This window comes from Macaca mulatta, chromosome 20 (assembly GCF_049350105.2).
Source record: "Macaca mulatta isolate MMU2019108-1 chromosome 20, T2T-MMU8v2.0, whole genome shotgun sequence".
Classification (NCBI taxonomy): Eukaryota; Metazoa; Chordata; class Mammalia; order Primates; family Cercopithecidae; genus Macaca; species Macaca mulatta.
The window spans coordinates 11,018,253-11,034,708 of record NC_133425.1 but is presented as its reverse complement, the minus strand read 5'-3'; the positions used below and the strand labels follow the sequence as shown (position 1 = coordinate 11,034,708).

General features: G+C 41.3%; 1 protein-coding gene across 6 annotated transcripts in view; it reads left to right on the top strand.

Annotated features, from left to right (window-relative positions):
* Window positions 1–16,456, top strand: part of GRIN2A (glutamate ionotropic receptor NMDA type subunit 2A) — a 431,556-nt gene that overhangs the window by 352,710 nt on the left and 62,390 nt on the right. For all 6 annotated transcript variants that reach the window (XM_028840946.2, XM_028840945.2, XM_077987200.1 and 3 more), the window contains 2 exons: window positions 1,902–2,131; window positions 9,081–9,241. In XM_028840946.2, coding sequence (XP_028696779.1) covers window positions 1,902–2,131; window positions 9,081–9,241 — 391 coding nt within the window. The remainder of the gene's footprint in view (window positions 1–1,901; window positions 2,132–9,080; window positions 9,242–16,456) is intronic.

Below are 16,456 nucleotides of genomic sequence, written 5' to 3'. Positions count from 1 at the left end.
CTGCACTGCAGCCTGAGCGACAGAGCAAGTCTCCATCTCAAAAAAAAAAAAAAAAAAAGGGGGGGGGAGAGAGGTGACATACATGTACAGAGCAAAAAAGCCACTGCGGCTACTCTATCCAGATAGTGTGTGGGGATGACAGTTGGAAGCGGGGGGACGGGGAGGACAGTTAAGAAAGTGTCACTTTTTCCAAGAGAAAGGATTGCAGTGACTTGGAACTGGTCAAGAAAAATGAAAATACAGATAAGCAGCTAAATCTGAGTTATACTTTGGAAGGTGAAAACGACCCACAGCCCATCCTGTGCAATACGTTCTCCTTTGACTGAAGCATGCCCGAAAGACTATTGTAAAGGACGGCATCAGTTATGCAAACTCCTCAGCCCTTCCATTCTCTCCAGGCTCTGTTCCCAGCTCATCTGCTGTGGCAGCTCTCGGGAAATGACAGTTTCTTGGTTTTTCGTACAAAATGGTTTTCTGTTATATTTCACTGCACTTTATGGGAAAAGTTATATGGCCCAGTAATGGTATTCATGAATCAGGAATTCCTAGAAGTCTTGGACCGATCCTTCTGAACTGCCTACATCTGATTCCCAAATAGCTGTCATTTCTGATCAACGTGCATCCCTAAAAAAATTCAGTAGTTCATAAAGTTGACTGGATTAACTCTAAGTTTCCCCCAAGAATTTCCTGCCTCTTGAGAATAAGCCCAGAAGATCATAAAACTAGCCAAATAGAAAGAGGAGAGATTGAGAATATGAGAATTAACTACCTTCTCTTTAATGGGTTGTGTCGTGGATATTATAAGTACTGCTGTAGCCTGGGTTCGGCCTCCAATGCGCAGAGAGCTTGCTTTTCCTAGGCTTCCTGCCCAACACTTCGTAACTTCCATTAATGTGAATTCGCTTCTGCCACTTTATTTATTGCCCACTCTGCTTGCATTGCCAGGTGACATCTGAGTAGATCATTTTTTCATATCTTCGTTTACTTAAATGACATAAAAGTTAACCTCCTGTTAAAGGAAAACCTTCTTCCTATGAAATGAGGGCATAAATTGATTTTTTTTTCCTCATGCAAAACAAAGACTTGAAAACCCTAATATGTGTGTTTTACAGCCTGCATATGCCCCATCTCCATGAATTTTGGCATATTGTTCTGTCTCTTTAGTTAAGTCTGTTGCAAGGAACATTTAAGAATCTTAAAAGGGCTGCATAGCTATTGCGAGGATATACTGGAAAAAAGTGCTGTGATATGACATCAGTGTTCATTTTCGATGCCCCTGCAATGAAATGTCTTCCATCTGTGAAGTGTTGGAAGAATTAAGATCTATTGTTCCATTCCTTAATGTCTCCATTTGGAGAGGGTTTTAGTTTGGTTTAATTCTTATGTTGTGCACACTTTACATCTGAGTTTGAACAGGAGCAATTGCTAGGGACAATCGGATTAGAATACCAAACATCAGTCCTGCTAAATTGCATGGTTCCTATACGATAGCACATCCGATGAATTTGGAAGCAGTCCCCATGCACACATTTTTGTCAGGCTCTCTTTATGCTTATTAAGAAGGTTGGTTTCCTCAAATGGGAATCAAATCCAAATTTAAAACAGGTCATAACACTACTTCTTATTCAAACCCCCATTTTGCATAAGCATTTTCGTTTCCTTTCTTTTTTTAAAGAAATGTGGCAAAAATCCAGTTGGATAGAAATGTGAGAAGAATGCTAATTTTTAAAGAAAAAATAAGTTATTGTGGTTCTAGGGCAATCACAGGACACAGCTATGATATAATTCCATCTTCTGGCAATCTTCAGTGTTGCTGGTGGCTGCTGCATGGTTCTCATACACATACAAATAGACTTTTTTTTTTCAGAAAATGCTGAGAATGTCCTTTTTGTCATCTGCAGCACCCCATGGGCCTTCTTTTACAATTGGAAAAGCTATATGGCTTCTTTGGGGCCTGGTGTTCAATAACTCCGTGCCTGTGCAGAATCCTAAAGGGACCACCAGCAAGATCATGGTATCCGTATGGGCCTTCTTTGCTGTTATATTCCTGGCCAGCTACACAGCCAATCTGGCTGCTTTCATGATCCAGGAGGAATTTGTGGACCAAGTGACTGGCCTCAGTGACAAAAAGGTAAGGTCACCTTGCTTTCATCTCTATCTGAGGGTTGGTCTTAACTGCTCTCCTTTCAGGAGGAAGAGATTCGGGTGCCTCTCATTGAGATCCATCAACTCTAATACACAAAAACCAGAAGGTTTTTTTCCCTTTAACTCAAATTGGCATCTTTCTTATAGTTTTTGAAACACAACCTTAAGCTTAGCTTTCCTAGAGCTAAAAGATTCCAGATCTAATTTGGAAGCATGGCTTCCCCGAGTGGTCATGTTTCTTATTTATGTGATCTTTCTGATGCTCGTGAATGGCCTATGACTCAAGTCCTTAGGTTGAAACTCATCCTTTCAAAAGTGTAATGTTGAGGAAGGCCCATTTGCCTGGATGAGAAGAAATTGGGGTGAAGGAGCACTGTAGGCTGTGGGTACCTCATCTATGACATGAAAAAAAGTCATCTCTAAGCCCTACCCAGAGATAAAGTTGTCTGACAGCTCCTCTTTTCCATACAGCCAAATCAGTCTCAGCGTCAGCGCTTCTGACTCACCTGAAATGTCGTCAAGGCACACAAAAGGAGCAGAGAGGTTTTTTTTGTTTTATTTTTAATTTCCCACTGGTTCCTTCTCCTCAGATATATCGCTAATCTTCCCTCGTGGGGCTGTACTTCCCACAGCAGTAAGACAGGAGTAAAAACACCTGCTCTCTCATTCTCCGCTGAAATGAAATGTAACAAGGGCTGCAGGGTTTTAGTAGCTATTCAGAAATGCACATTGAGGAAGAAAAGAGGTAAACTGGGTGCATCCTCCTATTGAGGCTTTAGTTCGGGAAACATCCTGGCTTGCTAAGCTCAGCAAGTGTTGAGATTGCAGCACCGCGAAGATTTTCTGTTCCGTGTGTGGGGGGATAATTTGTCTCTCATTATAAAACCTCACTAATATATCTGGTTGACATAAGTCTACATATATCCTTTTGGCATTCATCAACAAACTGCTGAATAGAAAAATCAATCCATGGAAAGCTTTTACAGCTTATCCATGGTACACACTGTGATTGAAAGAATCTTGTCAAGAGAGCTGATGAGGGGTTGGGGTTAAAGATGGAATCATTTCCACAAAGGCATGGGAGTGGCTCGCCTCTCTCTGATGGTTTCCGATTGAGGCTTGAGTAAGGGTCACTCTACTTACCATGGCACACAAAAGCCTGTGTTATCTCACCTGTGCCCACATTTCCTTCCTCTTGTTCCATCCCTGTCACTAAGTTGATTTTCAGCTCAGTGTCCTCTTATGCCCTCTGCCTAGAATGTTCTTCCCCAGTCTTCTCATGGTTGGCTCCTCCTGGAATTTCAGGCCTCAGGGAAGACATTACCTCCTCAGGGAAGTCTTTCCTGGCTACTGTAATAAACTTGGCAGAATGAGCTCAGGTTCCCAAGAAACGTAAATTCTAGTAGGAAAAAATAAACAGTACACAAGTAAACATCAGGGAAGAAACAAATTTGGAAATTTGGGGCAGAAATAAGTTATAAAGAAGATAAAGCTGATGAGACTAAAATTGTCTGGGGGAAGAGAACCTCAGGAATGTAGTTTGATAGAGTTGTTTTGCACTTAGAGGTGCTCAGGACATTCTTGCTGGGTGAATGAATACACACATGGTATACTGGACACTGTGTATACCCCACCTGGATCTCCCCGGATCCCTTTTGCAGCCCTGTGTGCCCAGCCCCACCTTTCCATGCTTTGCTGACAAAGCCTCACTTCAGGGATCCTCAGCGGGCTTTTGCCTTGGGGCACTGGAATGGTAAATGCCTGGCAATTTAAGTTCTCTCAGTCTTTGTGGTCACTTGTAACCAAAGACTAATCGGTGTGAGAATACAAAGGCCCAGCTGCTCCCTCACTTTGAAGCAGGAGAAACTTTAAGGTACGAATCACTCTCTGGAGCTCCCTGCAGGACTGGACGGAGATGGAGACTTGACCTTAAATCAGACCTTTGGTTTCTCCCCGTTCTCCAGTCTTTCCTAACTTTATCCTGCTCCCCTGCTGACTTCTCCTGGAACCCTTCACTAGTAAATCATGCTCACCCCCAAATCCTTCACTTGGGGTCAGCTACTGTAAGATCCTCGCTTGAAGCGGGTGGTATCTCAGAGGCAGCAGATAACGCACTGCGTTTAGAGTCAGAAAAGTTGCGTTTCCTCTCTGCCTGTTTCCTCTCTGCCACTCGCCAGCCATATAATGCTTTTAAAGCCATGTTGCCTCACGGTGCCTGCTTTGTCTGCTCTATACATTTGGGAGTCACAATTGCAGTGAGGATGAAAGAAAGCCACATATGTAAATGTGCCTTGTAGCACATGAATCCCTCTGCAGATGCAAAGTGCTATTATGCAACTCCATCGCCTTATGGGATCAAAAGTGCAATTCCTAGAAGTGATTGGAGGTATGGTGGAAGCAGCGGGAAGCCACGTCCTGGAAGAGAGGATTTTTCAAGAAAATGATTGGCAGCATATTTTGCTTTTTGTTGCTATTTTCAAAGGCAAGGTGGGGAAAATCCTTACTACATAGTTTTGGGTCTAAATAACATGACCACTTGTGGGAAAACTAATTAAAACCACTAATAATTTGACTGACCTTCACTGACTTGGAAACACCCGGTAACAGATACCATATCGTCAAGAGACACAGCTCAGTTTTCCATGCTCAAAGCATTAGAGGCAAGCTGATAGCTCTTTTAATTAAATGTTTGATACGATGAGATAAACAGCAAAATTCCTGGAGTAAATAAGCTAAATGCTCCCAGAAGATTAATAGAAGATACACCAAGAAAGTCTGCAAAATAAAAAATCTATATTGAATCAATTTATTGTACACTGTGGTTGGTTTTGTTTTTGTTTTTTGTTTATCATGAATACCTGTGTAACAACTCGGGTTTACAATGCTTTTAAGCCATTAGTCCTTGCCGTGAAGAATCATATTGGAGCCCATGGTGTGCTCAGATGAGCTGGGACTTAAATTATAAATAGGTGAATTCATGGGTAAGATGCTTCCCTAGGAATTATTAAGAGAAAATTGCAATGTTGATAGGGATGCTTTCCAAAATGTTGGGAATCACTCTGATAGAGGAAATCCATCTCTGGGAGGCAGATTTATGTTGTGGAAAGAGCAATATCATGTTTGGGGTCAAATGGACCTGGGTTCAAATCCTGGCCTTGCCATATGATTGGTCTTCTGTATGTCAATATCCCCCTAGGCTTAATTTCCTGTAAAAGAGAAGACATTATCTCCTTTCTGGCAAGGTTGATAGGAGGATTAGAAATAATCCTCACACCATGCCTGGCACACGGTAGATGATCCTGTAATGTGTTATTTCCTTCTTCTACCCTCCTCCTTTCCACTCCCCCCTCTCATTCCTCCCCCTCTCCTTTCTCTTTGTCTCCCTTCTCCTCCTACTCCTTCCATCATCTTCATCATCGCCTGACTCGAACCATTCTTGGCTTCTGGGGCCTGAAATGTTACTGCACTGAGTTGGTCTTTTGTGACAACCAATGGAGGGAATTGAGGGAACTTCTCTCAGTGGATGAGCCGAGGAATGTGTTCTCAAGGAGCCGTGCTGTCTCTGGGCACTGTGCTGCTGCTGCTGAGTGGCCCCAGTCCAGGCAGCCAGGCCTCCTCCCAGCTCATCCTCTCTCTGCTCAAGGACACACCTGCTTGCTGCTCACATCAAGAAGCACGTGGGACTTCACCAACAGAAGACTGTACTAGAAATAGGGGCTCCAGTTGCCAGATGTCCCTTATTTACAGGCACAGAAGACAGATAGATATTTTTAATAAATGTGTAGCTTTTGGTTCATAAAAAAGAGAAAAAATGTCTTGGTTAATTGCTGCATTTTTCTGGAAATTTTATCTCCAAGTGTTGCCTCTCTACCTCCTCCATCATCAAATGCTTGCCATGTTTTAGTCACTCGGATGACCTTCAGACATGCTTCCATATTGGATGGAAAAAAAAATTAGAAAATAATCCTCTGTTCTTCAAACTGTAAGGAGCCTGGCTTCATTGTTTGGCTGAAATGATGTGTGGGTAACAACAGGTGATCTATCCCAAGCATTAGAGGATGCCAGGTGTTCTTTCAAGCACTTTAAGATTCGTTGCAAAAGCAATCTCCAATTTACAGATAGAGAAATTGAGGCTCAGGAGCTTAAATAGTTGCTCCAAATGGTGCAGTTTCTAAGCAGCAGATGAGAACCTGAACTTGTCTCCTCTAAGTCCAAAGCCAGGTGAAACCAGTTAACCTACACAGCAAGGGAACCCTGCAGAGAAGACAGGGGAGTTCCTCTTGACCCCGGATATTGTGATTACATTGTTCTGTGGTCTTGCTGACAATGGAGACCTCTGTCCTATCTCTTCCTTTGCTAAAGCCCATATTGGTTTCTTTCTGCTTGCACGTGGAACTCTCTGGGAGAAAGTCTTGCTAGGAATCATTCTCATAGGAAGCATGGAGTGTGTCCTGGATGTTGACCCTGGGACTTAAGAGTTGAGCCATCCTTGCCCCCTCACTGTTTTTCATGCTGTAGGTCATGACTCTTTAGTGAGCCATGAAATTAGTCTAAGGATTGCAGACATTTTTTTAAAAATAGAACATAATGGATAACCTCAGAGTATATCACAGAAAGAATGAGTGCTGTGAAATTTTGCGCGTGTGTATGGAGTGGTGATGGGAAACGTATTGTGAGTCATGCTTTAAAAAGTTTGACAGTCTTTAGTCTAGTGGAAAAGATTTCTGGAGCTTGGTGTCAGGCTGAATTTTGTGTGGGTGATGGTACTATCCAGGCCAGAGAAGCGCGGAAACCATCACAGAGACTGAATATCTGTCTTTGTCACTGCGCAACCCAGAGGCAGGGAAGAAAGTGAATTTTTAAAGACCTATGCAGCTCCTCTGCAACAGATGGGGAGTGAAGTGGAAGGCATTTAGTCAAATAGGCCATCTCCGGATGTCTCTGGAGATTGGGAATGGCTGCTACAATGAGATTTATGAGCAGCACTATTCCCTCTCTCCTCCCAAGCAGGCGGCTGCCATGAGGATGAGCCTAGACTTGGCCTTTTAAGCTTTTGGTGATGAGTTAAGGCACTGTTTGGCAGAGTGACTGCAAAAAGCATTTTGCTGTTCACCTACACACACATGCACACATGGACGCACATACTCCCAGGGCAAGGCACGCCCTGGCAGGAGAATCTCATTTGTCCAATGAATGGCCACTTCTCCCAAATCCAGTTATGACTGCTTATTAGGTAGCAGCATGCCTAATTTAGGGAAAACGATTTTCAACTGGAAATTTTAATTAACGGTGAAATGAAGTGTGAGTCTGGAAAAAAGAATAATGTTTCTAGCTGGTCTGACTCTTGGGTAAATCTGGATGCTTACCCTGGCGGTTCTTGGTTCCATGGAAGACACACTGGTCTGGAAGTTAGAGAGACTGCTGCATTGTGGTCCTGGTTCTGACACTGATTTTCTGGGTGTTCTTCCCCTCCTGGGGTCTTTAAATCTTTATGTCTAGATGAGGAGAGAGTCACTAGCAATGGTCTCTGAGGAACGATAGAGTTAAGACCTCCGCCTGCGGTCAGACGCATCCAGGTTTGAATTGTAGGCCACTGCTTGGTAGTTACATAATCTTAAATAGGTCACACAACCTCTCTGAGCCTCAGTTTTCTCATCTGCAAGAAGGAGCCTCTAGGATTAACTACCTGGCATGGTTTTGTAAGGATTAAATGACCTGATGTTTGTAAAGTTCTTGGCATAGTGCTGGACCCGACGAGGTTCTCGAAAAGTGTTAGTCATTGTTGTTATTACTTTCTAGTTCCAGAATTCAATATTTCATAGAAAAGTGAGGTTCAGGTTCCTTTTTCACTCTTAATGACGATAACAAAATGTAATCATAAATTTATTTTTGAATGCTTCCTGTAGTCCAGGCACTATTACAGTTACTTGACAAACGTATGTTGAGATCTTCCTGGTGGCCCCCCACTCTACAGATGGAAAATAAAGGGAGGCAGCATGAAGTGAATGTGTTATCTAGGGTTCTGTAGCTTGTATGTGATAGAACCTGATTTTCCAACCAGCCAGTTCGAGCTCCCACTTATAACCACAGCCCGGTGCCATCTCTAGTGTTTAGCTGTATTTCTGGAACTCAGATCCAGTTTTCTTGACTTCGACTCTCATTGAGTCACCTGAAACACTGAAGTGGTAGACAGACAGAATCATCCAGTCCATCGGGGAAGACTGGTGATGCGTGGTCTACAGGCCTTTATGGGGGGCTTGAGAGCCGAGTGCTGGGCATCCCTGAAAGCTGTAGATCAACAGGGACTCTGGCTCAACAAGTATTCATGGAACCTGCCATGCACTGGCAGTTATGCCTGGGGAATGTTAGGCACTAGATAAATAGTGTCTGCAGGAGTGAATGAATGACTGAGTGAGTGGAGAATGAATGAGTGGTAATATATAGTCATTTTCTGGGTGAGGTGAAGGTAATTATTAATGGAGTTTAGAGAAGGGAGTGATTGGTGGAAATCACAGAAAATTTCATCATGAAGTGGATAAATGGACTGGACTAAGGTAGTACCTTAAGTTCAGCTCATTCAGCATTTCTAAGCACTGACTGTGTGCCTAACACTGTGCTAGTCTCTATAATGGCACTGAAAATTTCAACTCAACAAGTATCTATGGAGCACCCAGCCAGGCCCTGTGCTAGGACCTGAGCAATAGTACAGAAGAAAAGAGATGCTGGGTCCCCCCTCCTGGAGCTCACAGACTGACTGAAGATGTGATTAAGTAGAAAGAAAGACCAAAAAGTAACATTTTATTGTCATCCTGCACTAATGCGTTTGTTTAACTCCTAACACCAGACGAAATGATCATTGATTTCTCATTTGTTCTCTCCTCCCCCTCCTCCCTTCTTTTCCTGCTCTCTCTCTTCCTTTCTCGTTCCCTCTCCAGTTTCAGAGACCTCATGACTATTCCCCACCTTTTCGATTTGGGACAGTGCCTAATGGAAGCACGGAGAGAAACATTCGGAATAACTATCCCTACATGCATCAGTACATGACCAAATTTAATCAGAAGGGAGTAGAGGATGCCTTGGTCAGCCTGAAAACGGGGTAAGGATGGCAGTTTCCTTTTCTCCACAGGTCTGCGGGTGATAAACCTTAGAGAAATTGACTCTTGGCATGCCTCAGTTCTTATCTGCTCCCATTGTTGTATTTCTGGAGAGTGACTGTGGTCCAGATGGGCCCCAGTTGAGGGCTGTTTTTGTTAATCTAATGAGCATCCCAGGTTTCCTTCTGAGCTGGGTTAAGAAAAAGCAAATCCAGGATGCTTTGAAATGCACAGAAACAGAGGGGTTTCTTAGACTGATAAAGAAGTTTGTCCAACTCCATAGGAGATTTTAACCAAATAGAAAGATCCAAGAAGGCTGAGAGTTTAAAGTAGTGAAAACAAAGATTTTTATCTGATTTTAGGTAGGAGGTTTTCTGGGAGTGGTGAGGAGTAGCTTGCTCGTAGGAGCTTTATGAAAAAACTAATTGTATAATATTGATGAAAGAGAAAGAAAAGATGGGAGAAAAGCAATGAGAACTCAAATCATTCACGTTACAGCTAGCATTCCTGTCTGTCTGTTGGCATTGTGGAGTGTAACACAGACTCCATAGCTGAAGCTGTAAAGAAAAGATAGCACAGGGGTTAGGAGTTTAGACTTCGGAGAGAGACTTTCTCATACTTCATAGCCTCATACCTAAGATGGGAATAATAATAGGACTTAAGAGAGAAAATCTGATGGAAAGCATTTTGGATGGCAAATAGACAGTACCTAAATGTGAGTGTTGTTATTTATTGTAAAGGTTAAATTCTATTCCGTGGACTCTTCCAAAAAGTCGGAAATGCATGAAATCAATTTTAGAAAGGATTAAATTCAATAAAAATGATTTTATTTTCAATGACAGAGTTGTTTAATGAGGGAATTTTGATTATCCAGAAAATTAGCTCACATGGGGCATTTCAGTTGTCAGATTCCTGCATGGACACGTGACTGCAGGTGTATTCTCCTTGTGGCTTAATAAATAACCTCCTCTTCAGCTATTCTGCTAGCCCATTGTGAAGGCCTTGCTGCTGGCTTTGTGTCTGGTAGGGGGAGACAGAGGCCCCTCTAAAGCATCAAAGCTCGGATTTCTGCATAGAAATCCTGGTCATTTTGGCTGTGAGCATTCTGTTCTTTCAGTCTGTGCCTTTGGAATCTCTTTGGCATCTCAGCAGGGGCTGGGAGAGCATTTATTTAGAAACCGAGTCTATGATTTCTGAAAAACTCATTCCCCCAGTGCTCATTCTGGCTTGGAATGATTTCTTTAAACTTTTGAAGTATAACAAAAATGCAGAAAATTCACAAATATTAAATATGCTGCATTATGGCTTTGTACAAACCGACCATCCAGGTCATCAATCCCTGGAACCCCACCCCACACCCTCTTTCAGTCAATATCTTCCACCCGCCTCCTGCACTTCTAAAGCTGTAGATTCTTGGTGCCTGCTATTTTAACATAGAAATAAAGCCACACTCTTTTCTTTTTTGTCTTCTTTGGCTCAACATTGTGTTTGCAAGATTGTTGCATGTAATTTCAGTGCTTTCATTCTCATTGTTGAAACACACCACACATGGATGTCTCTCTCCTAATCTTGATGGACATTTGGGTAATGTCCTGTTTTGGGGCTACTATGAATAATGCTTCTTTCATTAATGAGTGAGTGAATTTCTCTTGGTATACACCAAAGACTGCAACTGCTGAGCCATAGAATATTTGTGTCTTCCACTTTCATAGATACCGGAAAAGATCCATTGTTGATGACTTTACAGTTTAGCCATGGGGTTGGGATTTTTGTTTGTTTGTTTCCATTGAGGTCTTTTAATCAACATATACTGTCATTTTGGACAGACCATGAGCGCAAATGCAGATGATAATGGTTGGAGACAATGGTTGATGCCTAGCTGACTTTCTCTTCCTCCATTTATTAACCAGAGTACAAAATGGGTTGTTTTCTTTCTTTTTCAATCTTTTTAAAAATATAATAGCAAAAAAAAAAAAAAGAGAGAGAGAAATGGAAACCATTCGTGACCATAAATTGTACAAAATGTTTTCTGGAAGCCATATAATAATTGTAACATCCATCTTAGAAAACTTGGGCAGATGGCAGATTCACTCTATACTCAATCTCCTATGTGGGGGATGCTTTGCATTGTTACTTTAAACTCAGAAACTAGAGCTGAAGGAGTACAAGTATTTTTTTTATTTTTTATTTTTTATTATTATTTTTTTTTTGGAGATGGAGTTTCACTCTTGTTGCTCATGCTGGAGTGCAATGGCGCAGTCTGGCCCCACTGCAACGTCCGCCTCCCAGGTTCAAGCAATTCTCCTGCCTCAGCCTCCTGAGTAGCTGGGATTACAGGCGCACACCAACACGCTCAGCTAATTTTTGTGTTTTTGTAGAGACGGGGTCTCACCATGTTGACCAGGCACATTTTGAACTTCTGAGCTCAGGTGATCCTCCTGCTTCAGCCTTCCAAAGTGCTGGGATTACAGGCCTGAGCCACTGCACCCAGCCACAAGTCATTTTTAAAGAAATAATTCAATATACCCTTAGGGATGAGAGCGTAGCAGTTCTCATTCCTGGAGATTTAATTTCATTAGAGTTAATATTTGGGGAAACCACATACATGTTTAACAGGTTCCTTGATTATTTAAGTATTTGGTTTTTTTATTTGTTTGTTTTTTTGTTTGTTTTTTTTTTCAGACAGGGTCTCACTCTGACACCCAGGTTGGAGTACAGCAGTGTAATCATAGCTTACTGCAGCCTGGACTTCCCTGGGCTCAAGTGATCATCCCTCCTCAGCCTCCTGAGTAGCTGGGACTATAGGCGTGTCCCACCACACCTGGCTAATTGTTGTGTTTCGTGTAGAGAGGAGGTTTTGCCGTGTTACCCAGGTTGATTTCAAATTCAGAAGGCTCAAGCCATTCTCCTGCCTCAGCCTCTCAAAGTGCTGGGATTACAGGAGTGAGTCACTATACCCGGGCTAAATTAAATTTTGAATAGATAAGATATTTATATACTTCAAAAATAAAAAGGTACAGAAAAAGAAAAACAGTGAAAAGTTTTCCCTCCACACTATTCCTCATCTAGTACCCTTCCATGGTAACCACATTTGCTCTGTGTATCCTTCCAATATGTTCTTCTGAATCTTTCTATATTAATGCATAAAGAGCCATAAAGTTATTTTTATAGAGTCATAATCTTTCATTATGCAAATATACCATATTTTATTTGGTCAGGCCTCTACTGTTGGACATTTAGGTTGTTTCCAGTCTTTTACTGTTGCAAACAAAGCTGCAGTGAATATCTTTGGATTGCGTCACATTCAATGTAGAATAAATTTCTTGAAAGAGTGGGTCATAGTTGCAATTTTAACAGATATCGCCAAATCTCCCTCCAAAAGAAATTTGTACTTACCCATCAGTATATGAGAGAGCTTATTTCTCCAAAGTTTTGCCAATACAATGTGTAATTAATCTTTCAAAATTTTGCTAATAGGTAAAAAGTGTGTTGAGATATAAATTTGCACTTATTTTCAGTAAATTTTGGCCATATTTATATACTTAAGAGCCATCAGCAATTCCTTTTTTACTTTTATTAATATTTCTATTGGTTTGTTGGTCTCTTTCTTATTCATTTACATATTGGACAGATGAGCCTTTTGTGATGTGGTTACAAATATTTCCCTATTTCTTTTGAACTTGCTCATGATCCTTTTTTTTTTCCATGCAGATTTTATCTTTTTTGTAGTGAAATACATCAACCATTTTCTTATGGCTTTTGAATTTTGAGACGTAATTCAAAAGTCTTTCATAATTCTGGTATTACAAGATAATTATCTTGTGTTTTCTATTTTGGTTGCGTTTGTTAATATTTGGAATTTTTCTTGGTGGACGGTATGAGACACGACTTCAACTCCTCAGATGATTATGAAAACCAAAATATGAGAATTACCACCACAGAACTACACCAAGATCTGATCAACTTTGTGTTGGTTGTGTCTCCTCAACATCCCACCACGAGACTGCGGTCTTTCAAGTGTCCACGTCACCACACTCATAGGCCTTTTCCTTCCTTTTCACATCTCTTGTTTCCTTTTTAAATTGTTCATTATGAAATATATTGCTGTTTAAGGAATAATAATAATACAATGAAATCTTCATGTACCTACCACCGAGCCTTTAAAAAAAAAAGTCATTCTCGTCCTTCACCACATCCAGCATCTGTAGAAGATTCCATCCCTCTGGAAGGTTGAGGAAGGTAACCTCATCTGCTCCTGAATTGCTCAGCTTTAGAACATTCCCCCAACACCCTAGAATCCAGCAGGCCTTGACTTAGAACATCCAGAGCACGTGGCTCAGCTGCTGGGTCTCACTACTCCACCCACACGTTTCAGTAACATCTGCTGCCTAGCAAAGCCACGTGCATGCACACCAGGGTCAGTGAAATTATGGGTTGTAATTTTCTGGGAGAGTCTTGAACACCAGACGGGCTTTGGATTATGGTCAAATGACAGTCCCAGCTGGGTTTGAGTCTGGGCTCGAGCATTAGCTAGCTGTGTCCTGGGACGAGTCATGTCACCTCTCCAAGTCACTTTCTAGTTTCCCCATCTAAGAAGTGAAACGGTTGAATTCTTTGATCTCTGAACTAGTTCTGAGATTCTTTTATTTGTGTCAAACACTTAAGAAAACTCAGAGAAACCACACGTACAAACAACTGTCAGTTTTGCAGAAAGGATTTAGAATCATGCCCCCAAATTGGGTGCCTCCAAGCCTGGCCAGTGGACCAGCTGTACCTGAATCACATGATTACCTGTCAAAATGCAGATTCCTGGGCCCAGCACAAGGCTTTCTAGCTATGGAGCCTGTGACTCTTCATTATAATAAGCATCATTCCCCTGACCACGCCACACCACGTGATTTTGAGACACATAAATATTTGAGAACTACTGTTTTAGAAGTCCAACACACTATTCATTGTGCAACAGAGCTGAGAACTACTTTAAAGGAGTTTAAGAAACATGTTTTATTGGGATAGGCATATACAGAGTAGACAGACCAAATGCTTGTCTTTGGAATCCATAATTTTTTGAAGAAAGGCATGGGCAGAGAAAAACTTGAAAGCTAAGTTTTACTGTTTATTGAAATTCATAGCAAATGGAGATAAATTATCAGACAAATCAGAAAAGAGGGTTTGACGTGTAAACATCAACAGAGATGGGATTTTTCAGGCACAGATCTGTTGTGCCTTGTGGGACTCCGGTGAACCAAAGGTGGATGAGCGTCAGTGACCCCAGGTTTCTAGACGAATGCTTCTCAAGGTAGCCTGAGTCTGAATCAGAATAGGTACTAATAAAAATGTAGATTGTTGAGCCCCACTGAGCCAGTTGAATCAGAATCTCTGTAAGGAGGGGTCTGAAGATCTGCGTGGTTTAACAAGCTCTTCAGGTGACTCCGATATGCCCTAATCAAATTTTAAGAACGTCCGCCCTAGAAGAGGGAGCTGAAGCTGAAATGAGTGGAGACAGATTTAGATTTACAAATGCTCAGTCATCAGAAGCTGATGTCCTCCAAGCCGTTTTGGCATGGGGGCAAAACTGCAAGCGTCGCACTTATGCCAGATTTAAATTAAACAACGTCCCTAGAGCTCCAAAGAGCCTAATATTTCAAGACACAGTGGGATAGTTTGTTTTTATTTTAATTGATTTTCATGTACAATTCCGGGTGTATACATTTATGGAAAAGTCCCAATTTCCTTAGAATAGAAGCCTCAGTTTTCAGCTCTCAGGGTCCCCAGTCCCCTGTGTGATTTCATTCTCAGCACTACAGTGTTGAAAAACAGGCAGGTCTCTGCTGGTTTCTTTTTATACGTTAGAAGAATTGGAAGACAGGATTGTCTTTTTTCCTTATTGTGATAAAATATACATGGCATAAAATTTGCCATCTTCACATTTTTAAGTGTATGGTTCAGTGGTATTAAATGCATTCATCATGTGGTACAACCATTACCACCATCTGTCTCCAAAGCTCTTTTGTAAAACTGCAACTCTCTACCCACTAAACAAAAACTCCTCATCCCCCTTTTCCCCAGCCCCAGGCAACCACCATTCTACATTTCATCTTTATGATTTTGACTACTCTAAATACCTCATCTAAGTGGAATCATACAGTATTTGTCTTTTTGTGACTAGCTTATTTCACTTAGCATAACATTTATCCATGTTTTAGCATGTGTCAGAATTTTATTCTTTTTTAAGGAATATTTATTCCATTGTATTCAGGTACCACATTCATCTTTCAGTGGACACTTGAGTTGTCTCAGCAGTTTGACTATTTTGAATCATGCTTCTGTGAACATAGATGTGTGAATATATTTTTGAGACTTTGGTTTTTTTTTGGGCATATATGCAGAAGTGAAATAATTGGATCATATGTCAATTCTATTTTTAATTATTGAGAAACAACCATACTGTTTTCCACAGTCCCATTTGCATTCCCACCAGCAGGGCACAAGGGTTCCAATTTCTCCACATCCTCACCAATACTTGTTTTCTGTTTTTCTAGTAGTAGCCATCCTACTGGGTATGAGGTGCTATCTCATTGCAGTTTTGATTTGCATTTCCGTAATGATTAGTGGTATTGAGCACTTTTTACCTACTTATTGGCCAATTGTATTTCTTCTTTTGAGAAGTGGATATGCATGTCTTTTCGGCATTTACATTTGGGTTGTTTGGGTTTTCTTTTTTGTTGTTGTTGTTGTTAGGTTTTAGGAGTTCTGTATATATTCTGGATATCAATCCCTTATCAGATATACAATTTGCAAATATTTTTTCCTATTCTATGGGTTACCTTTTTATGTTCTAGCTTTACACTGATAGTGTCTTTTGATGCAAATTTAAAAAAATATTAGGGAGTATTGTGTTTTGACCAATAAATATTTTTCTAAAAGGGCTTCAGTTGTCCTCAGTGACTTGTCTGTAAAAACAAAGGAACAGTACAGTCCCATCTCCCTGCACATGTTTGAAATGTCTTCATAGAAAGTTTTGCATTGAAAAACAAATGAGCACTGAATTCCTATCCTAGAGCACAGGTTTGCAAAGCCTGTGGGATTTAGGAATGTACCTTTTTTTTTTTTTTGAAATGGAGTTTTGCTGTCGTTGCCCAGGCTGGAGTGCAATGGCACGATCTCGGCTCACCGCAACCCTTGCCTTCCGGGTTCAAGCGATTCTCCTGCCTCAG